Below are 26,404 nucleotides of genomic sequence, written 5' to 3'. Positions count from 1 at the left end.
CAATACACCTGGGTACTCCGATGTTGCCTATTTGCCCTTTTTTGTAATATTATTGTACCTCAGGCACCGTTACCCCATCCGTCGTCTTCCAGAACCACAAATATATTTCTATTTTGTGTTTAATATATTTTTACATTAAGCTTTCTTGTAAATGATATTTTGTAAAAGAAATCATGTTTAATGAAAAAAATATGAAATATATGTTTAGAAAGATATGGTATATCATAGTCAAGATTGAATGTACGTACGTATGTATGTATGTATGTATGTATGTATGTATGTATGTATGTATGTATGTATGTATGTATGTATGTATGTATGTATGCATGTATGTATGTATGTATGTATGTATTTATGTATATATGTATGCGTATATGTATATATGTACGTATGTAGATATGTATATATGTGCGTATATATGTATGTGTGTATGTACTTTATATATTTGCGTATATGTGTGTGTGTATGAACGTGTTCGTTTACATATGTTTACTTATAGCTACCTGTTTATGTATCTATTTACTTATTTATCTATCAATTTATCTATTTGTGCATCAATTTGTTTTTATTCATCTTTTCATTTTTTCATGTGATGTACTGTATTTCCATTATTCCTTTTCCTTCTTTCAGAAATGTTACCAAGAAGATCACAAACCTCCCCAGGATTTGCTGTAGCTCTCTTCCTTTATCCCTTTCTCATCTTCGTCACAATCCTCCCCGTCTTCCTCCTTCTCGTATTTCTGTTTGCGTATATCTCCTCCTTAATCACATCAAACCTATCCACGACTTTACCCACGTCCTCCATTCTTCCGCCCTCCACTACGTCTTCTTCGTTCACGTTCCTTACTGGAAAAGGTCTTGATTACCCTGAAGGTTCTCCTGATTCTTCAGGAGATCCTGGAACGTCTTCGGGAGATTTTTTTGACTTTGAAAAAAAAGTTTCTTTTTCTTCTGGAGGATTTTCTTCTCATCCTTCTACCACTCCATCATCCCCTCCGACCACTTCTTCTTCTCCTCCTCCTTCTTCGACAGAGACCACTCTTCCTCTTCTTTCTGGACAAAACCCTTCACCTCGTCTTCCTCCTCTTCTCGAAGAAGAAGAAGAAGAAAAAGGAGACCAAATCCAAGGACCTCGAAGAACTTTACTTCGGCGACTTCGAGAAGAACTTCCACGGGACAGCGAAGTAATTTTTTTTTTGTTCTAACGACTTTCTCGAATATCCTGACTTGACAGAGTTGGAAAAAAGGAGAGATGTCGTGGACATGACAGTTGAAAAAAAAAGATTTTTTTTTTTTGGAGATTTTGTATTGAGATGATTTCAGATGTCAGATGATTTCAGTGTGAACTTGAGGAGTGAAAGCTGTTCAAACTAGAACTCCTTTACTAAGGTCTGTTCAATTTAACCTGGCATAGTTTTATTAGAAAGAAGAACATTTATCTGTCATTAAATTAAGAAATTTCGAAATGCGAGAGAGAGAGAGAGAGAGAGAGAGAGAGAGAGAGAGAGAGAGAGAGAGAGAGAGAGAGAGAGAGAGAGAAGGGAGGGGGTGAGAGAGATATATAAGAGAGGAAAGTGAGAAAGAGAAGGAGATATCTAGAGAGAAAATGAGAGAGCGAGAGTAAGAAAGAGAAAGAGCAAAAGAGAGAAAAGGAGAGGGAGAGACAGAGAGATAGGAGATCTTTGGTTAAAAAAATAAAATAAAATAGTATTTTTTCCTAATCTAAATATGAGTAATTTAGTTTCTGATTAACTTGTAACTCCTTGGATCTTTTTAAGAACTAGTAAGGAAGACAAAACGTCAGTGAATAAAAACTCTGTTTTCTGTGTTCACCTCACCTTCTACAATTCACACGACGATTCACTCCATTTTTGTTTTCAGATAAACGAAGAGGATAATCTCTCCCAGCAACCTGAAGGCGGAGGAAAGGACATCAGCAACCGAAGGACTCCGAGGATACAACAATTCTGGTTGACTAAGAACAACATCGACTGGAGTGCTCCTCCTGAAGATACGAGTGCTCCTGAAGAAGGCACAGAAGGAGGAGGAACTCCTCCTGGTAGTGGGGTCTTCGGGGAAGGCAGCCGACCAACGTTGGAGGAGGATCAAGATGGAGGTTCTAGCGAACATCGAGGAGGAGCTTCCCGAGGGAGACGTCGCCGAAGACAGACGAGCGATGGGGATGATGAGGAGTACGAGTATTACTACGTCTACTACATCTACGACGAAGACGGCGAGTTGACGGACATCAAAGAACAAGGTCAGGTCAATGGAAGTGACGGAGATGACGAAGTGGCCGTGGACGACTACGACTTCGAGGACAACACCGACGTCGATTATCAGAACGGTAATGAAGCCACGGACACGGCGACCACTTCGGAATCTACAACACCCACCTCGTCCTCGACCTCGTCCTCGACCTCGTCCTCCAGCTCGTCCTCGACGGTGTCCACTGCAGTGTCGACTTCGAAAACGGAGTCGACAACCCAGAGAGAGTCTGTGATCAATCCTGCCCTCATTCTTCCTCCTGGAATCAGTGTGACCTTGGACGAGAACGGAGAGCCAGTTGTCACCGTAAGTCAAGTTCTTTGTCTTGAGCTGGGAGAATAATTTTGAAATGCAGAAATTCGTTGTTGTGATGTATGAACAGAAACAGAGGTAAAAAAATCATGAATAACCAATAGTATGAATCACTACGCGCACACACACACACACACACACACACACACACACACACACACACACACACACACACACACACACATGTATATAGACACCCGATAGCTCAGTTGGTAGAGCGTCGGTTTTGCGTTCTCGCAAGCCTCGGTTCGAATCCGAGGATGACTGTTGGAATTATTTGATACACACACACACACACACACACACACACACACACACACACACACACACACACACACACACACACACACACACACACACACACACACACACACACACACACACATACACGCGCGCGCACACACACACATACGCACGCACACACACACACACATACACACATACACACACACACACACACACACACACACACACACACACACACACACGCACACACACACGCACACACACACACACACACACACACACACACACACACACACACACACACACACACACACACACACACACACACACACACACACACACACACACACACACACACACACACACACACACACACACACACACACACACGCATATACATATATATATATATATATATATATATATATATGTATATATATATGTATATATATATATATATACTCATATATATATATGCATATATGTATATATATATATATATATATATATATGTATATACATATATATGTTGAGACATTCTAACAGGTCGGAGTAGGAAACACAGGAGTCTTAGCCTTGAGTTTATTCCTGATTAGTTTCGCATACCTGCGAAACTAGGCAGGAATAATCTGAAGACTAAGACATCTGTGTTTCCTACTCCGCTTAGTCATATATATATACATACATATACATATATATATATATATATATATATATATATATATATATATATATATATATGTATATATATATATATATATATATATATATATATATATGTTTACATTGTGACAAGTTGATGAAGTGGATTTCCACCTTCATATATATATATATATATATATATATATATATATATGTATATATATATATATGTAATCTCTAACAAATTTCAATAACTATTTCAGAGAAACATGAATGGGATATATATTCTGTGAACACTGGACATATAGCAAAATAGTAAACAGAGGAGATGAATATTTTTCTTTTCTTTTCTAGATTCCTGCTGGTACGAAATGGAGGGACGTCAAAGACTTCTTCACGGATGAAGAAACAAGAGACTATTGGAAGAAGATCTTCAAAGACCAAAAGAAAGTGAAAGACGCCGAGAAGAACGAGACAAGACTCTTCCGTCAAGACATTGTCGACGTCTCAGAAGTCTTCGAGGTTCCTGAAGAAGTCAAACCTTCGTCCATCAGCTCCCAGGTCGAAGGCGCCTCGAGAGCCGAACTCTTGGACCTGAAGGAGAGACTGGAAGAACTTCGGGAACAGTCGAAGTGGAAAAATGGAGTCTCCACTCTCTCGACGCCTGGCGGTCTGACTGTTATTCCAGATGACGTCACAGTAGAGGAGACGACGGACGGCGGCCAGGTTGTGACTATCCCGAATAGTTTGAAGTGGCGAGAGGTCATGATGACTATCCCGGAGGGTCCAGAGAGACGTCGTTGGAGAGCTGTCTTCAAACTCCGGAAGGACAACCAAGAAAAACAACGAAAGGCTTCGTTGGACTTGAGAGCAAGTCAGGTCATTGTCCTCAGGGCGCTCTTGAGCGCTCAGAACGAAATCCAACCGAGAAACTTCCGTGTCACCGGAGACCAAATCAAAACGAACGAATCAAAGAAAAATCGAAACAAAGAGGGAAAGAGGGTTGTTAAAGTCAAGAGGAAGAAGAAGAAACAAAGGAATAAGAAGAAAGAGAGGGAAGCAGGAAGAGAGAAAGAAAGGGAAAAGGAGAAAAAGGAAAGGAAAGAGGAGAAGAAAGAGAAAAAGGCAGAAAAAAAGGAGGAGAGGAAAGAGATGAAAGAAAAGAAGAAAGAAAAGAAGAATGAAAAAAACGATAAGAAGAAAAAAGAAACGAGAGAAGAAAAAGAGAAGGGAATTAAAGAAAATAAAATGGAAGCGAAGAGAGAGACGAAGGAAAAGAAGAAGATAAAAAAAGAAAAGAAAAAGGAAAACAAAACAAAAACGACAGAGAAGGAAGAAAAGAAAGAGACAAAGAAAGAAGAGAAGAAGAAAGAGACAACGAAGGAGAAAAGAAAAGAAGAGAAAAAGGAGGAGAAGGCCAAAAGGAAAGAGGAGAAAGCAGAACGGCAGAAGGAGAAAGAGAAGAGGAAAGAGAAGAAGGAGAAGAAGAAAGAGAAGAAGAAGGAGAAGAAGAAGGAGAAGAAGAAGGAGAAGAAGAAAGAGAAGAAAGCGATGAGGAAGCAAGAGAAAACAGATGTTTTTGGTACCAAAAATTCATTCTCCCAAAAGAAGGAAATTCCATCAAATGGGGAAGTGACAGGAAATATAATTTTCAAAGAAAACGTTTCTCCCAAACCCAAGAATATTTCTGGAAAGCAAAATGGCGGAAAGACGACTGGAACAAGAATAGTCAAAATAAAAAAGAAAAGAAAGAAAGTAAAAGATAACTCACCGACTTTGAAAAAATCAGTAAAACCTAAAAGAGAGAGGATAAAGAGTAAGTCGAAGAGGAGGGAGAAGAATAAGAAGAAGAGGAGGAAGAAGATAAAGATTTTAAGGAAAGAAAACGGTACACTAGGAAATTCCAAGCTAAGCACGAAGCTTGTAAAAGTGCCCAAAAAGACACAAATTAAGAAAAAAGTGATCAACAAACCAAAATCTTCTTCAAAATCAGAAAGTAATGGTAGCGTAAGAAAACTGAGGAAGAAAAAGAAAAGAAAAAAGGACAAAAACAAAAAGAAAGGATATAAGAAAAAAGAGCGGAATAAGAACAAAAATAATAAGAAAAATAGAAAGAACAAAAAGAAAAACAAAAACAAAAAGGATAAGAAAAGTAAAAGGAAACGACAAGCATAGATGTGGTAGGTAGAGAGAGTGAAATTATGGTAAAATCCGCCAATGTGGCGCATTGTTAACAATGAGGCGGCGACATTGTCATCTGAATTTACGCATTTTCTAAAGTGAAAGCATTCATCATCTTTCTTTTGAATTTCACATCTTTTGAATTCCCTATGTGTTCAGAAATTAGCTTGTAATCTGTACGTTTTTATGTGTGTATGTTTATATGTGTATGTATATGTATGTGTGTATATGTGTGTGTGTGTGTGAAATGCACAAATACAATAAAAAAACAGCTAATCAACAAACAAAAATATAAAAAGAAATGATGACTTAAGTGGTTTTAATTTTATCTTAATTAAATTCATCATACTGATTAGATTTAAAATTAAGAATCTATTTACATACATGCTATCTATATACCAAGAATTTTTCCCCATTACAAGGGAGGTAGCCAAGTCAAGACACGCACCCACTCCCACTCCCCTCCACTCCCCTCCCACCCCTCCCATCTCAGCTCCTCATGGATGACGGGTCATCCCTGCATCCACCAACCGCCCTCTGTCAAACGCAGCCCAGTAAGACACAGTACATTCATAGCAAGGCCGCTTCACTTAATCGGCGACCCCCCTCCTCTCCGTCCCCTCATGCAGAAAAGGAGAAGATGGGGAGAAATCCCTTCGGGCTGCGTCAAAATATCATACGTAAGCACCTCCTACCTCCCCATCCCCCATCCCTCCCTTCCTTGCATAACAGTATCGTCCATACACAGTCATTCTCCACTCATCCCTATCTCTTGCCTTCTCTTTCCCTTGCTCGACAGACATTCCCCTCATTCTGAACGCCCCCTTCACCTCATCCCCCATCCATCCCTTCCTTGCATAACAGTATCGCCCATACACAGTCATTCTCCACTCATCCCTATCTCCTGCCTTCTCTTTCCCTTGCTCAACAGACATTCCCCTCTTTCTCAACGCCCCCTTCACCCCATCCATCCATCTCATCCTCGGTCGTCCCCTCAAGTTCACTTCCTCCACCTCTGCCTTCCACACCTCTTTTACTAATCTTTCATCACTCATTCTTTCCATGTGTCCAAACCATCCCAATAATCTTTCATCAGCCCTATTTGCCATCTCCTTTTCCACTCCCGCTCTCCTCCTCACCTCCTCGTTTCTCACTCTATCCAACCTAGTAACCCCTACCATACTTCTCAGACATTTCATCTCAAACACATTTAATTTTTTCCTCTTTGCCTCTCTTAAATTCCAAGTCTCTGCTCCATATAACGCCATCGGCACAATCACCCCTTCATGCAATCTCCCCTTTGCATCCATTCTCATTTGCCTATTTCTCATAACACTTACATATATGCACCAGAATATATTCCTTTTTGATTGTGTATGAATGTGAATATTCTAAAATACATGTACGTCATTATTTATACAGATAAGTATACTTATACATTTGTCTTTGTACATGTTTACATTTATAAGGATATTTTCACCACAAAACGTTATTTTCATTTTGTGTTTATTGTCAATTCACCTTCATCGACCACAACACTGAAAATGCATGACAAATCACGATCGGTTTTTGAATTTATTAATAGATATTTTTCTTAATTACTTTAGGATATATTGTTAGTGTCAATGATATTTAGATAATTTAGTTGAATAGTTTATGAAAAAATATTTGAGTGAGTGGAGTTTAGTGAGCTTATTTCAGAAGGTTATTTAAAAAATCTTTCATTTTTGTGTGGATGGTTTTAGTTAATAATAAATGGATTTGCAAGAAGTTTTCTGTAACTTGGCTTATTGTGACCCATTATGACATAAGGTACATTTCATTTCATCTACGTACACCAGAAGTGCAGTAAATACATACATATATATATATATATATATATATATATATATATATATATATATATATATATATATATGTACAACACTGAATGGGTCCCAGTGATTAGAGATTCCAAGCCATCAAGTCCATGGCAGTAGCACATTTCAATTTCTGCATGTCGGCCTTGATAGGCTAGAATTAAAGTGCATTGTGGTTGTTAATACATATATATATATATATATATATATATATATATATATATATATATATATATATACATATATATGTATATATATATATGTGTATATATTCAAATATATATATATAATATATATAATGTATATATATATATTTTATATATATATATATATATATATATATATATTCATTATCTTCAGTTACTGTCTGAATTTACCTCTCATAAAAGTTACAATGTAAATTAGTATAGAATATTACCAATTAACAATTAATTTCTAATTTTGTATTGGTAGATTTTGTGATCATATGTTCTATAATGGTAATATATTGTACAACTACAGTTTAAGCATCTATTTAATTTTTACTTAAGAGCAGTGTTTGATAAACTGATTTTTTGTACAAGAATGACACGATTGTTTGATTTTCCCAGATTTTTTTTTTCAATTTGATACAAAGTCATCTCAGGTATGAATTAGATGATTCTAGAAGTTTATAATCAAACTAGATTGGTGTATTTAGGATGAATGAAAAATGAGGACGAGTGATTTAGTTTATTCAAATTGTTTACAAAGGCACAGTTTTAATTTATTTTCGTCAGAATAAAATCGCTTGGTGGCGGCTAGAATAAAATCATTAAAGTGTGCCATTGTGGCAAGAGGATAAGATCTTGAAGTGGAGGGGTTTCCATTAGCTGAATAAAATTGTCTGGTGGCAGAAAAAAATAAAAACTAATATAAATAAGTAAATACAAATAAACAGACAAATGAATAAACAGATAAATGAATAGATAAATAAACAAATAAAGATAAAATGAATAAATCAATAAATAGATAAATAAACAAGTAAACAAATAAATACATAGAATAAGTTATAGATAAATTATTGAATAAATAAGTAACTAATTAATTGAAGAAATGAATAGATAAACAAACAAACAAATGAACATATAAGCAAATAATTAAATAAATGAATAAATAAATAATAGCAAGAGGCTCTTGATAAACAACAGGCTTATAAGAAATACTAGTGCTCTGGTGCATCTAATGGCTATCAAAGTCATATAATAATACAGAGAGATTTAAAAAAGACAACGCAAAAACGAAAACGACAATACGAAATGAATGTCGCTGATAAATCCAAAGAGAATCCCAAAGAATAATTCTATAGTTACATTAGAGATAAAAAGGTTATTAGGGATCACATTGGCCCACTATTATCTATTGACGGTCAACTTGAATATTCAAATGAAGGAATGTATGATATTTTAAACAATTATTTTAGCTCAAGTATTTGTAAACGAAACATCTCAAAGTGAACTCCAAACTGAAACCTGTGAAAAGTCTTTGTGAGCTTACTACAGTACATATATGACAAAATAAAAAATAAAAGGTGTATAGAAAAACTCCAGGGCCTGACAGTTGGCATCCAAGAATCTCAAAGGAAAAGAAAAATGAAATTGTTGTTCCATTAGAAATTATTTTCAAGAAATCCATCATATCCGGGGAAGTCCCAAGAGAATGGAAGGTAGCTAACGTTACTCCCATATTAAAAAAAGGTGACAAAAAGAAACCACATAACTACAGACCTATAAGCTTGACTTCAATCATAGGAGAAATGGAAACTATTATTAGAGATGTTGTTGAACACCATTTAAAAAGTAACTGTTTGATAAATGATAGCTAACATGGATTCAGACGGAAACGTTCTTGCGTGGCTTACTCAAATTCTATAAAAGTCATCTCGAATTATGACAAAACAAGCAACATAGATTTAATATATCTAGCTTTTGCAAGAGCTTTTGATACCATCCCCACGAAAGACTACTTACTAAATTAGCTTCACACGGAATAAGTGATAGCCTATTAAGTTTAACGATCAAAAACAGAGTTGTTCTAAATGGCAAAACTTCTAGATGAAAAAATGCTACGAGTGGAGTTCCCCAGGGTTCCATTGTTGGGCCACTTCTATTCATAATATATATATATATATATAAAAATGATATAGACCACGGTCTAAAATCTATTGTATCCAAATTTGCTGATGATACAAGACTGTGCGGAATGGGAAATGATAATTTAAACCAATTAGATATTCAAGAAGATTTAGATAAAGTAGAGCAATAGTCTGAAAAGTGGCTAATGAATTTTAGCACAATTAATGCAAGGTTATGCGCATAGATAAAAATAACAGTAAGTACGATTACAAGTTATTTAGAAATTCGTCAACACAAGTGGATAGTGAAAAGGATCTCGGCGTAATTATCTGTAACGATCTCAAATCCTCTAAGCAGTTTATTTCAGCCTCTGAGAAAGCAAATAAGACTGCAGGACTGATTGCGCGATCTTTTGGCTTCAAAAGTCCATCTCTCATTAACAAGCTATATAAATTGTTAGTTCATCCAAATTTGTAATATGCTGTTTCCGTATGGACACCGAATCTCATTAAAGACATTGATAGATTAGAAAAGTACAACGGGGAGCCACAAAACTTATTCCAAATATCAAAAGTAAATCATACGAAAATCGACTAAAACATATAAATCTGTTTTCCCTAAAAAAACGTAGGCTCAGAAGTGACTTGATACAGGTTTAAGATTCTAAAAGGAATTGACATAAAAAATGACAAAATTTTCATACTGAATGAGAATCCGGCAAGAAATAATGGTCTCAAATTGTTAGGAACTACATTTATTTTGGAAGTGGGTAGAAACAACTTGGCCAATCGTGTAGTTAATGAATGGAATAAACTTCCTGCAGAGGTAGTGTAATGTAGTTTAGTTCGAAGCTTTAACATTCGTTTGGATAAACACCTAAGCAAGATGCCTGCCATTTATTTTATACTATTTATTGATTAGTTTGTTATTATTTGTCTGTTTATTATTTCCTTGATTATCATTTATTATTATTTATCTGTCAATTCATTATTATTTACTATTTACCTGTTTATTACTTAACTACTTATCTATTTACTTACTTATTTGATTTATTATTATTTATATCATTGTAATTCTTATTTATTGATTGATTGATTTATTTATTTAATTATCATTATTATCACTTTTCGCATCCGGCCTAGTTGTGGACCAAAAGGTCTCCTGTCAGCATGCTTCTCCTTTGTAATCTTTTGCAAAGCCACTTCTAGGCACTACAGTGTGTGACGTCCTCAATATGGCTGTTGAAATCACATAAAGAAATAGAGGTTTGAGCGTTCAACAGCTTTGCAGATTGTAGTGTTCAAAGAAATACATTACTGTTATTTTCATCCAAGGAAGGAACACTGTACTGAAGGGGTAAATATTTCTATAAACATTTCTTCTTATAATTTTTTACTCAAGTATCAGATGTTCTTAATCAGATGAAGCCAGACTTAAAAAAAAAAAAAAAGGCTGTTTTGGACGAATTCTTTTAAAATAGTATAACATTTTAATAAACTATGCGTTTGCAGACACTCAGCGATGTTTTTACTCTTGAAAAGGTTCAGAATGATCTCGACTCTTTTTTTTTTTATTATTTTATATTTTTTCTAATCTGTACATTCATACACCCAGAAAACCTTGCCCCCCATATAGAGGGGTCGCTAAATCACCCATCCCACATCAATTCGTTGCCCCTATCCCATCTTAACATCCCGTGGATGAAGGGTCAACCCTATATCCCGCCACATTACTCGGGTCAGAGGCAGTGCAGTGAGGCACAGCACTCCCACTGTAGGGACTGACAGCTGAGGTTGGTTTACCCCCACAGCTTCATTGACATGGCACCTCGGTCACTTTGGTCAGAATAGAATTGGCAGAAGAAAAACTAAATTATGTAGATACAATAAAAGAAACAATGTAAGTACAAAATGATTATATATATATATATATATATATATATATGTATATATATATATATATATATATATATATATATGAAATACAATAAATAAATAGATGAATAAATGAATAATTGAACAAATAATAAAATAAACTATTAAATAAGCAAACAAACAAACAAATAATTAAATGAAAATATACATAAATAAATAGATAAATGTATGAATAAATATATTTACAAATAAATGTATAAATAGATAAACGAATGAATAGATAGATTATATAAATAGATAAATGAATGGATCAGTAAATAAATGAATAGATAAATATTGAAATAATGAATAAAAAGAAAACAAAAAACAAACAAACAAACAAATGAATAAATAAATGAATTAAATAAAATGAAATTGAATTAAATTAAGTTAAATTGAATTAAACTACATTTCTCTTCTCTCACTCTAAACAACTCCACAAAGTTTCTTGGTTAATTGACTTATGTGTCAATCAGTGATCGTGGGCGGTTACATTGGGGCTGCGGGTCTGCTGCGAGAAGGAACCAGGACAACGATTTGATTTGGTTGGATTTGGTTGGACAACTGATGTCGCGATTGAAGAGAGGAAGGTTGGAGTGTTGAAAAAGGACACCATTGAGATTGATATTAAGACTTAATCCTTTTTATTGTCTTTTTTGTCTTTCTTAGAATCTTTTTCTTTTTCGTCCTTCTTGTCCTTTTTGTCCTTTTTGTCCTTTTTGTCCTTTTTATCCTCTTTGTCTTTCTTTGTGTCTTTGTCGTTCTTGTCCTTTTTAGTATCTTTGTCTTTTTTGTCTTTTTTGGTATCTTTGTCCTCTTTTACCTTGTTAGTTTTTTTGTCTTCGTTTTCTTCTTTGTCTTCATCTTTCTTCTCCTTTTTATTTTTTTCTTTATATTTTTCCTCTTTTGTTTTTTGTTTCTTTTCACTCTTTTCCTCTTTTTCTTTTTCCTTTTCCTCTTTTTTGTCTCCTTTGTTGATATTTTCATCTTTCATTATTTCTTCGGATTTTGTCTTCATCTTTATAATTTTTTTCACTTTTTTGTTCAAATCCTTTTCCTTTTCATTTTCTTTGTCTGTCTTTCGATCCGGCTCGCCCATCTTTTCGCTCTCTTTCTTCTCTTTTCTAATCTTCTTCTTTTTCTTTTTCTTTCTTTTACTCTCATTTTCATTCCCTCCGTTTTCTTTTTCGTTTGTGTCTTTCATCTTTTTCTTGTTTGTCTTTTCAGTTTCATTTTTCCTTTGGGGAATCAAACTTTTACTCTTAATCTGCTTCTGATTTTCTTCGTTATTTTCCTCTTCTTCATTGTCATTTATTTTCTTCTTCTTCTTCTTTTTTATTCTTTTGTCTTTTTTGTCTTTTTCACTTTTATTTTTAATCCTTTTCTTTCCATTTTTCTTTGAATTATTTACCTTTTTCCTCTTAATCATTTTCTTTCCTTCTTCCTTGCTTTCTCCTTTATCTTTGTCATTGTCTTTCTTCTTATTGTTCTTTATATTTTCGTTTTCTTCAGCCTTGTTACTATTTCCCTGATTTCTCTTCTTTTTCTCTTTGCCTTTCTTGCCTTCTTTTCCTTTGTCATCGTCGTTCCTATTTTTCTTCCTTTTCCTTTTGATTTGTTTGCTTCCTTTGTTCTTCTTCACGCCTTTCTTCCTTTTCTTTTTCATTTTCCCTTTCATTTTCTTTTCTCCATCCTTCTTACTCTTTTTCTTTTTTCTCCTCTTAATTTTCTTTCTACCTTTTCCAACTCCTTTACCCTTCCCATTATGATTTTTCTTTTTCTTTTTGGAAACTTTTTTCTTGCCATTTTTCTTCGATAGTTTCTTCCTCCTCTTTCTCGTCTTTCTTTTATCTCCTTTTGTGTTTTTCTTTCTCCTCAAACGTCTTCTTCTATTCTTCCTTCTCAGTTTTTTCCCCAATCTTTTCCTCTGTTCTTCCTTCCTTTTATTTTTCTTCATAACGCCTGTCTCGTTGCCTCTGTTTATCTTCTTCTTTCTTCTTCTTCTTCTCTTCTTTGAAGTTTCCGTGTTATTTTCTTTCTTCCTCTCTTTTCTTGCCTCCATTCTTTTTCTTATTCTTTCTCGAATACTCTCACTTTTGAGCTTCAGAAGCTCATTATTGATTTCTCGAAGGGTTCCTACGAGTTCGCTGTTGATGTTTTGTACTTCGCGTCTCATGCTTTGCCTGTAATCGAAAACGGCCCTCCATCTCGCCCTGTCGGCTTCGTCAACAATATTATTCCTCACTTCGCTCCATTTGACTGAATTCGGTAGCGTTACTTCTTGTTTTCCTTTATTGCTCTTGACCGTAACTCCTTTCGGGACGTAGTTAAGTTCATTTGGAACAACGAGACTTATATCCTGGTCTCTCCACTTAGAGGACTGTTTCATATCTCGAAGAAGAGTTTTCATCTCGAGAAGCTCCTCTTTCGAAGCTCCTTTGATCTCATTTTGGATCGAAGTGAGTTCGCTGGATGTGGCATCCAGTTGGATGTTCTTCGAGTCACTCACGCTCCTTCCGAAGTTTCGGGCGACTTCGATGCGTTCTCGCAGAAGATTCTTGGAGCTCCTGAAGATCTCTTTCCATTCCTTTCGTTGATCCTTGTCCTCGATGCAATCCTTCACGTCTCTCCATTTTAAGTTACTCGGAACCTGACAAAAAAAAAAGAAAAAAAAAGAAGAAGAAACAATTAACAAAAAAATAAACGAAAAAAAATGAAAAGAATTCTAAAGTTTAATTACAAACAAGTCACCCGGGACATGAAAAAAGTATATAAAAATCAAAAGAATACTAAAGTTTAATTAGAAATAAGTTATTAAGAATTACTAGCTCAATAATATCTGTCAATGAGTATTCAAATGAAAGTATGTGTAGGTTTCTAAAAACTAATTTTGATTCCTTATTTATAAACAAAAACCTCAAATGTGATCATAGAAAACGCTGGAAACACAGAAAACATTTAGAGTCGTTAGAATATCAGAGACCAACAGTTGGCAGAAAAAAGAAAAGAAAAAAAAAAGAAAAAAGAAAATGAATGAATCAATCAAATCAGCCATCCTGAGTCCATTGACGAACAAAGGCCTCTTTCATAGCAATCCATGAACCACATGACTTCGCCAACATCTTCCACGTCACTCCTATAAACTTCTCTATTTTGTCTCTTCATCTTTTGTCTGATCTTCCTCCCCCACGCTTCTTCTCTCGCGGCGTTCACTCAGTAACACACTTGCTACATCGTTCACCAGGTGTTCACGCTAAGTTACCTGTCCAATTCTACTTCCTCTCTTTTACCGCCTCCACGACACCATTGCCATAATTACTTAGTTTTTTCTCGTGTTCTCTATGTTTCTGATTAAAATCTTGTCATTAAATGGGTGAACAGAAACAGGTCTCCGTATTCTTTTACTTTGTTTCTTTAATTGAGCTCAACGTTTCGTCTTGAAGAAGACATTTTCAAGAGTAGACTCCAATAACGAAAGAGACACAATGAAATACAGCAACAGTGACAATTGTACAAAAATGAAATATACATGGACAATTCTAGTGAAATATGATACAGAACAGATACACACAGCAACGAGTAAAAAAAAAAAAAATGGTAATAAGTGGGAAAGGTACAATAAAAGAGAGTGCCAAGAGAGCGGGTACTTACATTCAAAGGAAGGTGTGAAAATTACAACCATGAGATGTACTGAGCGTTATGTATAAATGGATGGGTCGGGCGGCACTCAAAGAGAGCCAATAATGTGACCACAGAGGTCGAGTGAGATGGGAGAGTTTACTGGAGGTAGGGAAGAGCCGAAGGAAGAAGGGGAGGAGGAGGAAGAGGAGGGGGAGGTGGAGGTGGAAGGGGAAGAGGAGGGTGGGAGAGGGAGAGAGGAGGGGGTAAGTTGGGGTTTCTAGGCCAATGCCACATGATGCCTAAGTACAACCAAACCAACGAAAAGGTCGAAATAGCCATACTCTACGAAGACCTCTGCAGATTAGAAATGGAGGGTAAGTTCAACATCAACCCCGACCTACAAGAGCAATTGCAGGACGAGAGTACCAAATCTCGCCACCTTACTGGATGTGGTGGTTGACTCTAAATTAGAAGAAAATTTGTATTTGTGTGTATCGGAAACCCACCAACCTTGATAAATGTATGAATGACATTGGCGAGTGCTCTGATAACTATAAGGAAGGTTCTATAAGAGCCTGTATAAAAAGATTCATATCGGTGTGTTTGTTCTACACAGCGAGCTACAACACCTTAGACAAATACTCACGAACAATGGATATTCCAACACAGACATTGATTCCATTACCAACAAGATGCTAGAAGCACACCTCACAAACAGTGAACCATAAAACAATAACTACATTAATATATATTACCGAAACACCTTCACTAATAATTAAAAAAAAGATGAAGAGGCAGTTAAAGACATTATCCATAGAAATTGCCACCCTACAAGTGAGAACAATATAATCTGTGTTCTCGTTTACTACAGAAATTCCAGAACTTTCTCTCTGATCATGACTAACAACTTATCTAGACGATTAGACATTACATCTAGAACCAATGTAGTATACAAATTTACTTGTTCTTTGGAGGATTGTAAGCCTCATAATCATACATTGGTTATACTAGATGCAAGGTCAGCCGTCGCCTATCATTACATCTATATAAGGGAGCTATCAAACAACATCATAGAACTTTTCTCAATGTTAAACTTAGTAAGGAGGACTTGGTCAATTCTACCACTATTATTGGAACCAGTGAAGACCTTAGTAGGCTACAATTGCTTGAGGCATTCCATATTAGAGACAAAGCACTATTTATTAATATCCAATCTAATATGACTTCTAGTATCCCTCACGGCCTAGAAACCCCAACTTACCCCTTCCCCCTCCCTCTCCCATCCTTCTTCTCCCCTCCTTCTCTTCCACCTCCCCCTCCCCATCCCCTTCCTCCTTCTCCTACCTTTCTTCCTTCGGCTCTTCCCCCCCCCCCTCCAGTAACCGCTCCCACCTCACTCGACCTTTGCGGTCACATTATTGGTTCTCTTTGAGTGCCGCCACACACACACACACACACACACACACACACACACACACACACACACATATATATATATATATATATATATATATATATATATATATATATATATATAACGCTCAGTACATCTCGTGCTTGTAATTTTCACGTCTTCCTTTGAATGTAAGTACCCGCTTTCTTGGCACTCTTTTTTATTGTACCTTTCCCGCTTATTACCAAAATTGTTTTTTATATTTTACTCGTTACTGTGTGTATTTTTTGTATATTATTTTACCAGAATTATTTGCATCATGCTTCACTAGCATTGTCCATGCATATTTCATTTTTGTACAATTGTTACCGTTGCTGTGTCTGATTGTGTACTTTTTGTTATTGGAGTCTACTCTTGAAAATATCTTCTTCAAGACGAAACGTTGAGCCTAATTAAAAAAACAAAATGAAAGAATACGGAGACCTAGTTTCTGTTCACACATTTAATGACAAAATTTTAATCAGATAGAGGATACGAGAAGAAAAATAAATAAGTACGGCAATGCTATCTATGTGCATATATATATATATATATATATATATATATATATATATATGTATATATATACATATATACATATGTATATATATACATATATATATATACTGTATATATATATATATATATATATATATATAGTGTCTGCCTTTGAAAGAAGAGTGTGACGTCATAGATTTGTGTCCTAGAGTTATACCTATATTCTGTATACCGCCATATTATAGATGCGCATCTTACTGGTAAAAAAGAATATGAAAAAGTAATATGAAAATAGAAATTAGAAAAAAAGAAAAAGAAAAAGAAGAAAAGGAAGTCGACACTCACAGACATGTAGCTTTGTCCAGATGAATCACTAATGATCTCCATTTCTTGAGGGAGGCAGGATTCTATGTCTGGTTGTCCTGAGTTGGATAAAACAGGTACGAATTCGTCTAGAGGCACGTTGACATCTTCATCGTAGTCTTCAATGGTATAGTCTGGAACCTCACTGTCTTCTTCAGGATCGTAGTATTCATAGTAGTAGACGGCTTCGTCATCGTCGTTATCCTGGTCGACGGTCAGAACTGGTTTCTCGTTCTCATTTCTGTCTGGAAGTCCTTCGAGAAGCACAGTGTCAGATCCTGTGTTTGATTCTTCTTTATCATTGGTTGACGAGTTAACGGTTTCATCATTTGAATCTACTTTGTCATCAATTGACTGTCCATTAGATCCACTTTCCGAATCTTCTGTTTCATCGTCGTCGTCGTAGTAGTAGTCGTCGTCATAGTAATAGTCGTCGTAGTAGTAATAGTCGTCATCGTTGTTGTCGTTGTCCTTGTCCTTGTCATCATTGTCATCATTGTTGTCGTTGTCTTTGTCGTTGTCATCATCGTCATCGCCATAATCTATAGTTTCATTATTATCTTGTTCTTCAGCATCTGGATCGTCCTCCTCCTCCTCATCATAGTAATCTTCATCATAATAATAGTCATCATCATAGTAATCTTCATCATAATAATAGTCATCATCATAGTAATCTTCATCATAATAATAGTCATCATCATAGTAATCGTCATAGTCATATTCATCATCATAGTCCTCTTCATCATTCTCGCTGTCGTCTTCAGAAGAGGTAACGTTGTCGTCGTTGTCGTCGTAGTCGTCGTAATACTCGTCGTAGTCGTCGTAATACTCGTCGTAATCATCATAATACTCGTCATCATCATAATACTCGTCATCATCATACTCGTCATCATAATAATACTCGTCATCATAATACTCGTCATCATCATAATACTCGTCATCATAATAATCGTAAGTACTATCATAATCATTATCGTCTTCTGCTTGACGTTTTCTTCTTCTTAAGCGAGTTTGGTTAGCCGACCTAACTTTTCTTCTTCTAAATTGAATTGTGGTAGCCTTCGGGATTACATCTTCCTCTAACTTTAAAAGTTGATGGTCGCTACCAATTACGTTTACTTTCTGTAAGAGAAAAATTATAAAATGTATTTCTTCCTCCGGGACAGCTCGTAAGGCGGGGTAGATTATTATCTATATGTGAGAAATGATTATATATATATATACATACATATATATATATATATACATATGTATATATATATATATATATATATATATATATATATATATATTGGGGAGAGGGTATATTTGTGTATTAAACCCTTTTCCATGGAGATATCACCCAATTGAATAAAATCATCTGACGACAGTTAAGATTGATATGAATATCTTGAAACACAGTGAAAGGGTTAAGCGTGTGTATGTGTGTGTGTGTATGTGTGTGTGTGTGTGTGTGTGTGTGTGTGTGTGTGTGCGCGCGTGCGTGTTTGTGTGTGTGTGTATGTGTGTGTGCGTGTGTATATATGTGTGTGTGTGTGCGCGCGCTCTTGTATATTATATAAATCAAAGATCCTTTACCATTATACTACCAGCAAATATGGTCATTATCCACCAAAAAATTCTTTGACATTAAAAATAAATCTGGCATACCTTGTCATTGTTCTCCTCTTCACGAAATTTCAGGATTCTCAGGACAGAATTCAAAAAACCCAAAAGAGAAAATCCAGGCCCAGATGATGATGGCAGTGACGGAGACGCTGTAGTAGGCTCAGGAATAAAAGGAAGAGATGACAACCCTCTTCGTATCCTAGAATGAGGGGAGATGTTGGAGGGAGGAGAAGAGGAGGAATTGGCGCTGGAGAGTGAGGGAGGAGGATGGAGGAGGAAAAGGAGGAAGAGGGTGAAGAGTGAAGTCATTTCTGTGGCGGTGCATGGGTTGGTAAACAGCCTGTTGAAGAAAGAGAGCAAAAGAATGGTCATGTCTAATTCGCACCCAAAGTAAATTGATTATGATCAACTTAGTGACATTTTGAACACAAAGGTCACTAGAACATAATTTTCATTCTCCACTGTTCAATTTACATACTTTACCCACTTCTTTTTGATATATCGAACCCTTTTATCATAATTATTTCCTTGCAAATTTGCTCTGAGTGTTATCAGGTGATTATATTTATCCAGGGAACATCAGTATGCAGTCTGAGCATCAGAAATTTTAAGACGCGGCCCGGAGATATAGACTGCTTGGACGGTCGCCAAGGGCGGACCGGAGAAATAAGCTAATTCTTAAGTGTGCTGTGAGCAGCTTTTCAGGAGTGTACCGAAGATATAAAATATTTTATCTGAAAGAACTAAACGGAGAGATAAACTAATTCATAATTACCATTGCTGTAACGACAATTCTTCTCACAATTTTAATTCTGTTTAAAAAATAATAATTTTCAATTTCCCTTAGCTAAGAGACTATATAGGACTATATAGGACTAGTTTTGAATAAGATTTCATATTGTTTGAGTATATTATTAAAAAAAAATCTTTTTATATTATGAAACGATGGGCAAATACATTTGTTCACAATTACTGTTATCATAGTATAGCCATCCATTTCATGCATTTTTTATTTCACAATAGGAGCAGTACATCAGTAGACAACTAGGTTGCAAAAGTCACCTATCCCAAAGTACTATGACTGCTAAGACAGGTAATACTAACCACTAATAGCATTGTTGACAATGATAATAACAATAATAAAAGTAATGATTACAACAGTAGTATAAGTAATAATAATAGTGATAGTAATAATTATAATAACAATAATGGTAATAATGATAATAATAATGATAATAATAATAATAATAATAATAATAATAATAATAATAATAATAATAATAATAATAATAATAATAATAATAATAATAATAATAATAATAATAATAATAATAATGATAATAATAATAATAATAATGATAATAATAATAATAATAATGATAATAATAATGATAATAATAATAATAATAATGATAATAATAATGATAATAATAATAATAATAATAATAATAGTAATAATAATAATAATAATAATAATAGTAATAATAATAATAATAGTAATAATAATAATAATAATAATAATAATAATAATAATAATAATAATAATAATAATAATAAAAATAATAGTGATATAATAATAATAATAATAATAATATTAATAATAATAATAATAATAATAATAATAATAATAATAATAATAATAATAATAATAATAATAATAATAATAATAATAGTAATAATAATAATAATAATAATAATAATAATAATAATAATAATAATAATAATAATAATAATAATAATAATAATAATAATAATAATGATAATGATAATGATAATAATAATAATAATAATAATAAAAATAATAATAATAATAATAATAATAATAATAATAATAATAATAATAATAATAATAATAATAATAATAATAATAATAATAATAATAATAATAATAATAATAATAATAATAATGATAATAATAATAATAATAATAATAATAATAATAATAACAATAACAATAACAATAATAATAATAATAATAATAATAATAATAATAATAATAATAATAATAATAATAATAATAATAATAATAATAATAATAATAATAATAATAATAATAATAATAATAATAATAATAATAATAATAATAATAATAATAATAATAATAACAACAGCAACAACAATAATAATAGTAATAATAATAGTACTAGTAGTAGTAATAATAATAACAGTTGGAAATGATGAGCAGTTTATAGAAGCAGCGGGGTCGTGATCATAGTTGTTGGTGCAAGATGGGGGTCGTAGGGGAAATAGTTTGAGAAATTGAGAACTGCGACAGGTTTTGCTGGATGAAATATTCTGTTGGTAACCAGAAGAAAATATTTAAAGTGACGTGGATGATACGTGTGGCCTATTTTTATGACTTTTCATTTTTTTTTTTATCAGAGTACAGAGAGGAAAACTATGTTAGATTTTTGGATTTTTTGGTGTCACTCTTGTTTATTTGTTTGCTATTATTTGTCTGTTTACTATTGTTTGCTTGATTTTCATTTATCATTAGTTATCTGTCAATTTGTTGTTATTTACTATTTACTTGTTGGTTTATTATTTAACTATACCTATGCATCTACTTATTTCATTGATTATTATTTATATCATTATAATTCTTATTTATTTGTTTTTATTCATTTATCATTATTATATATATTTCCGCATCCGACCTAGTTATGGACCCAAAGATATCCTGTTGGTAGCCTCAGCCTTTGTAATACTTTGTAATCCTTCGTAAGTGTATATAGTAATATGTATAAAACAAGAAAAAAACATGAAATTATAATAAACTCTGAATATGAAAAGAATGATTTTCCATAAAAATAATTCAAGGTTATACTTACTGCCAGATGACTGGAATTTCTTGTCTGGGTTTGGATTCCAAATTCTCGTTCTTCTTTTCTTATTTATCTTTTCAAAAATGAATTATATTTCACTTTTCAAATCAATTCCACGTTGAAATTAATCACTTAGTTTCCCATTCTTAGTTCCGGGAGAAGTAATACATCGAGAATAAACTGAAAAATAAAGATGAATTGTAAGAGTATTTGATAAGATATACATTACGAAAACGAGAACCAAACGTAACGTGTATTTTGATCATTTCTATAGAATACTGAGTACATATACACTCTCTATTCACTCTCTCTAGATAGAATCCTGTCTAGTTACATTTACTAGATTGAACTAGGAAATTCTATCCAAAGAGGAGAGAGAGAGAGATAGATAGATAGAGAGCCACGCACAGAGTTTAGCCTGACGCACTAGACGAAATAACAATACTGACTCGAAGAGCATCTGTGCACTAGAGAGAATGATCCCACACACACCTGTGGTTATACAAACAAACGAACAAACACAGAGTGCGTTTTTTTTTCTAAAACTCTCTATACTTAATGACATCATTCTTTAAATTATTACATATTTCTCTGCAGGGTGGGAGGGGGGAAGAGTGAAGGTGGAGGGTGGAGGGTGATTCCTAGGCTGAATTAAATCGCCTGGCGACAGGCAGAATACAAATATAAATTATTATTATGACTCAAAATGTCACATACCAAAGGAGATGATATTACTTTTGGTATCTTTCCGAAGCTGGTTCTTGAAATGAAATTAATTTTTTCATTTTTATATTCCTTTTCGGAATGAACATAGATGTAGTTAATATTTGTTTGTTTTTTCTTTAATATGTGACAAAAGAAAGAAAATAGAGAAAAAAAAGAGAGGTATGGCATACCAACAGACAATGGAATGTCCTTCGGCGATCTCTATAAAATATGGACATCGCGCACGCGCACACACACACACACACACACACACACACACACACACACACACACACACACACACACACACACACACACACACACACACACACACACACACACACACACACACACACACACACACACACACACACACACACACACACACACACACACATATATATATATATATATATGTATGTATGTATATATATGTATGTATGTATATATATGTATATATATAATCACGAAGAACCCACAGTCGGAATAAAAGGAAACTTTAGAAGAATGTGTAACTTTTATATTTCGGCTAATAGCTATAGCCCTCTTCAGGAAAGTACAGATTACAAGAATTTGCAGAGACATAAGTACAATGAGATGTAAGTAGAAGGTTTGTACAAGTTAGATAGTTATATTTGCCATGAAATTTCAAAATTATTTAGATTGAATTAACCACTTATGAACAATTGTCCCATACTTATTGGTTACCAAGACGGTATCAAATGTTACGTGTACTTCTTCCACTACCTCTCCGAATTCCCTCTTTACCATGTCTGGCTCAGTCATATATTCTGTACCTTGCTTCTTTATTTTATAATTCCTTCTTTGTATCAGCACTGTAGATGTAATTATACGAAAGCGCTCTGCTTCATTAGTTTACTTTTTCCTAGTGGTTACTTACGCATATATATATATATATGCTAATAAGAACATAGGTACGTGTGTTCACTTATGCAAAGTAGACCACTTGGAAAAAGAAACTAACGAAGCAGAGCGCTTTCGTATATTACATCTTCAGTGCAACAAGTACATAGTGATAGGAATACATAGACAATATATATATGATACAAAGGAACCAGGACAGTTTGAATAAGCGTACCGACCAATTACCCCCTAGAGAGCGGAAGGTCATTGTCAATTATCTTACGATGGTCGGGCGACATCAGGTCACAGTCGCCAAGGAGAGCGGAAGGTCATTGTCAATTATCTTACGATGGTCGGGCGACATCAGTTCACAGTCGCCAAGGAGAGCGGAAGGTCATTGTCAATTATCTTACGATGGTCGGGCGACATCAGGTCACAGTCGCCAAGGGTCACTGTTTCTACTACTTATATAGGGCGACATTAAGTCAATTTGTTGGATTACATTTTACCTGATATTATCTTACTAATTTCTTGACAAATGAAATTATCAAGTGTGTACAAGCCTTTATGTAGGTTGGTATTTTGATTACTAGTGGTATGAATCAAACTGCACTCTATTAAATTTCTTGCTATTATGTTGTTGGTATAATAGATTGCCTGGGCATTACCCCAATCAACTGGATGATTATTTAATTCAATATGCTTGAATATACCACTAGAACATTTACTAGTTCCCATAAATGATTTATTATTTTACCTTCAAGATGAACTTAATAAACATGTTCTTCCATTGCCATCATCTACATTGATTGAACTAATTAAATTATGTGTCAAAGATTGTAAGTTTCAATTTAATGGTAATTTCTATTCCCAAAAATTCGGCATGAGTATGGGAAACCCTTTATCCCCAGTTTTAAGTAATTTATACATGGAATTTTTTTAAACTAAAATATTACGCACAATCTTCCCCCCTAACATCCCTTGGCTTAGGTATATTGATGACATCTTATGTCTTTGGCCAGAAGATAAAAATGTCCATAATTTTTTAACTAAGTTGAATACCCTTGTTGATTCTATTAAATTTACTTTAGAAATTGAGAAAACTTGTACCTTACCTTTCTTAGATTGCACTATCCTACGTCATGACAATAGCCTTAAATTTAAAGTATATCGTAAACCAACCAATGTAAGTTCATATATTCATTATTCTTCTTCTCATCCAAATAATATTAAACGTACAGTATTTGCCTCAATGTATTTAAGAGCTTTTCGTATTTGTAGTCCTGAATTTATTGATGAAGAAATCAGAAATGTTTTTAACATTGGGCTAGAATTAAAATACCCTAAGCAATTCCTTGATATTGCTTACAATTTTGCAAGGAAATCATTTTTAACTCCTCAGCCTAAATCACCTTTCAATTATCATAATGTTTTAATTTTACCATTTCAAGAAAATTTGTTAAGTATCACAGAATTATTAAAAAGATTTAACGTAAAGGTAGTTTTTAAACATGATAGTACAGTAAAACATAAACTTATCAACAATAGTATTGAAATCAAAAAAGGATGCATTTATAAAATTCCTTGCAAAATGTGTAATCAATTTTACATAGGTCAAACTGCCAAACCCTTAAACATTAGAATTGAACAACACAAGAAAAATGTTAGGGATGGCAATCATTCTAGTGGTATATTCAAGCATATTGAATTAAATAATCATCCAGTTGATTGGGGTAATGCCCAGGCAATCTATTATACCAACAACATAATAGCAAGAAATTTAATAGAGTGCAGTTTGATTCATACCACTAGTAATCAAAATACCAACCTACATAAAGGCTTGTACAAACTTGATAATTTCATTTGTCAAGAAATTAGTAAGATAATATCAGGTAAAATGTAATCCAACAAATTGACTTAATGTCGCCCTATATAAGTAGTAGAAACAGTGACCCTTGGCACCATCGTAAGATAATTGACAATGACCTTCCGCTCTCCTTGGCGACTGTGACCTGATGTCGCCCGACCATCGTAAGATAATTGACAATGACCTTCCGCTCTCCTTGGCGACTGTGACCTGATGTCGCCCGACCATCGTAAGATAATTGACAATGACCTTCCGCTCTCTAGGGGGTAATTGGTCGCTACGCTTATTCAAACTGTCCTGGTTCCTTTGTATCATGTATATATTGTCTATGTATTCCTATCACTATGTACTTGTTGCACTGAAGATGTAATATACGAAAGCGCTCTGCTTCGTTAGTTTCTTTTTCCAAGTGGTCTACTTTGCATATATATATATATATATATACATGTATATATATATATATATATATATATATGTATATATTATACTCACACCTCATCCATTCATTTTACACCTTACACCTTGTAGTACCAACTGGTAATGGCAGACTTATAAGAATGAGGCCAGGGTTAATGTTTTGGCAGGTGTTTCTAATTTTTTTTCTAATCGGTTGCTTAATATACATGCATACATACATACATATATATATATATATATATATATATATATATATACATACATATATATATATATATATATATATATATATGTATATATATATGTTGGGCAGAGAGAGAGAGAGAGAGAGAGAGAGAGAGAGAGAGAGAGAGAGAGAGAGAGAGAGAGAGAGAGAGAGAGAGAGAGAGAGAGAGAGAGAGCAGCTGTGGGTTTATGAAGCTGTAAAGACGAGTGTATGTATGACATGACATAGCTGGGTGGTCCACCTTAGTTATATTCACCGAAATTTTGGCCCCTTATGGACCAAATGTTCGCCCGGAAACAGGTGTATCTGTGTGTCATTCTTTTCTGACTAAAGTGACTCAGAAAACGGAATTGGCGTCAGCTGTACTTGGTGCAAACAATTGTCCACCAGGCCACACGAAACCTGGTTTGAATAGAAGGGCAATATGACAATGTGAACTCAGGGACGGTGATAAAGCATGACGC

At 34.1% G+C, this 26,404-nt stretch overlaps 2 protein-coding genes across 2 annotated transcripts in view; one reads left to right on the top strand and one right to left on the bottom strand.

The window, feature by feature from the left end:
* Positions 1-7,493, top strand: part of LOC143027665 (uncharacterized) — a 15,310-nt gene extending 7,817 nt beyond the window's left edge. Inside the window, exons 2-4 of the mRNA XM_076189080.1 lie at positions 631-1,184; positions 1,882-2,574; positions 3,823-7,493. Of these exons, the coding sequence (XP_076045195.1) occupies positions 633-1,184; positions 1,882-2,574; positions 3,823-5,643 (3,066 nt within the window). The 5' untranslated portion in view covers positions 631-632 and the 3' untranslated portion in view covers positions 5,644-7,493. The remainder of the gene's footprint in view (positions 1-630; positions 1,185-1,881; positions 2,575-3,822) is intronic.
* Positions 7,494-11,764: 4,271 nt separating this feature from the next.
* Positions 11,765-22,041, bottom strand: LOC143027664 (uncharacterized). Its single transcript, XM_076189079.1, has 4 exons — positions 21,868-22,041; positions 19,079-19,376; positions 17,411-18,550; positions 11,765-14,164 (listed from the first exon to the last, which is right to left on the bottom strand). The coding sequence occupies exons 2-4, from the start codon at positions 19,343-19,345 to the stop codon at positions 12,149-12,151; spliced, it is 3,423 nt and encodes a 1,140-aa protein (XP_076045194.1). The 5' UTR covers positions 19,346-19,376; positions 21,868-22,041; the 3' UTR covers positions 11,765-12,148.
* Positions 22,042-26,404: the final 4,363 nt, after the last annotated feature.

The sequence above is a fragment of the Oratosquilla oratoria genome, chromosome 8 (assembly GCF_046742065.1).
Source record: "Oratosquilla oratoria isolate Oo_2021 chromosome 8, ASM4674206v1, whole genome shotgun sequence".
In the NCBI taxonomy this organism is placed as follows: Eukaryota; Metazoa; Arthropoda; class Malacostraca; order Stomatopoda; family Squillidae; genus Oratosquilla; species Oratosquilla oratoria.
This window is presented reverse-complemented; position numbering and strand designations above follow the sequence as displayed.

What these genes read in the sequence shown, in the direction of transcription:
- LOC143027664 (XM_076189079.1), bottom strand. Translation starts at nt 19,345, where the DNA reads ATGACTTCACTCTTCACCCTCTTCCTCCTTTTCCTCCTCCATCCTCCT. An exon ending in AAGAGGAGAACAATGACAAG is followed by an intron (nt 18,551 to 19,078) that starts GTATGCCAGATT and finishes TTTCTCTTACAG; the next exon opens with AAAGTAAACGTAATTGGTAG. An exon ending in CTGGACAAAGCTACATGTCT is followed by an intron (nt 14,165 to 17,410) that starts GTGAGTGTCGAC and finishes TTTTTTTGTCAG; the next exon opens with GTTCCGAGTAACTTAAAATG.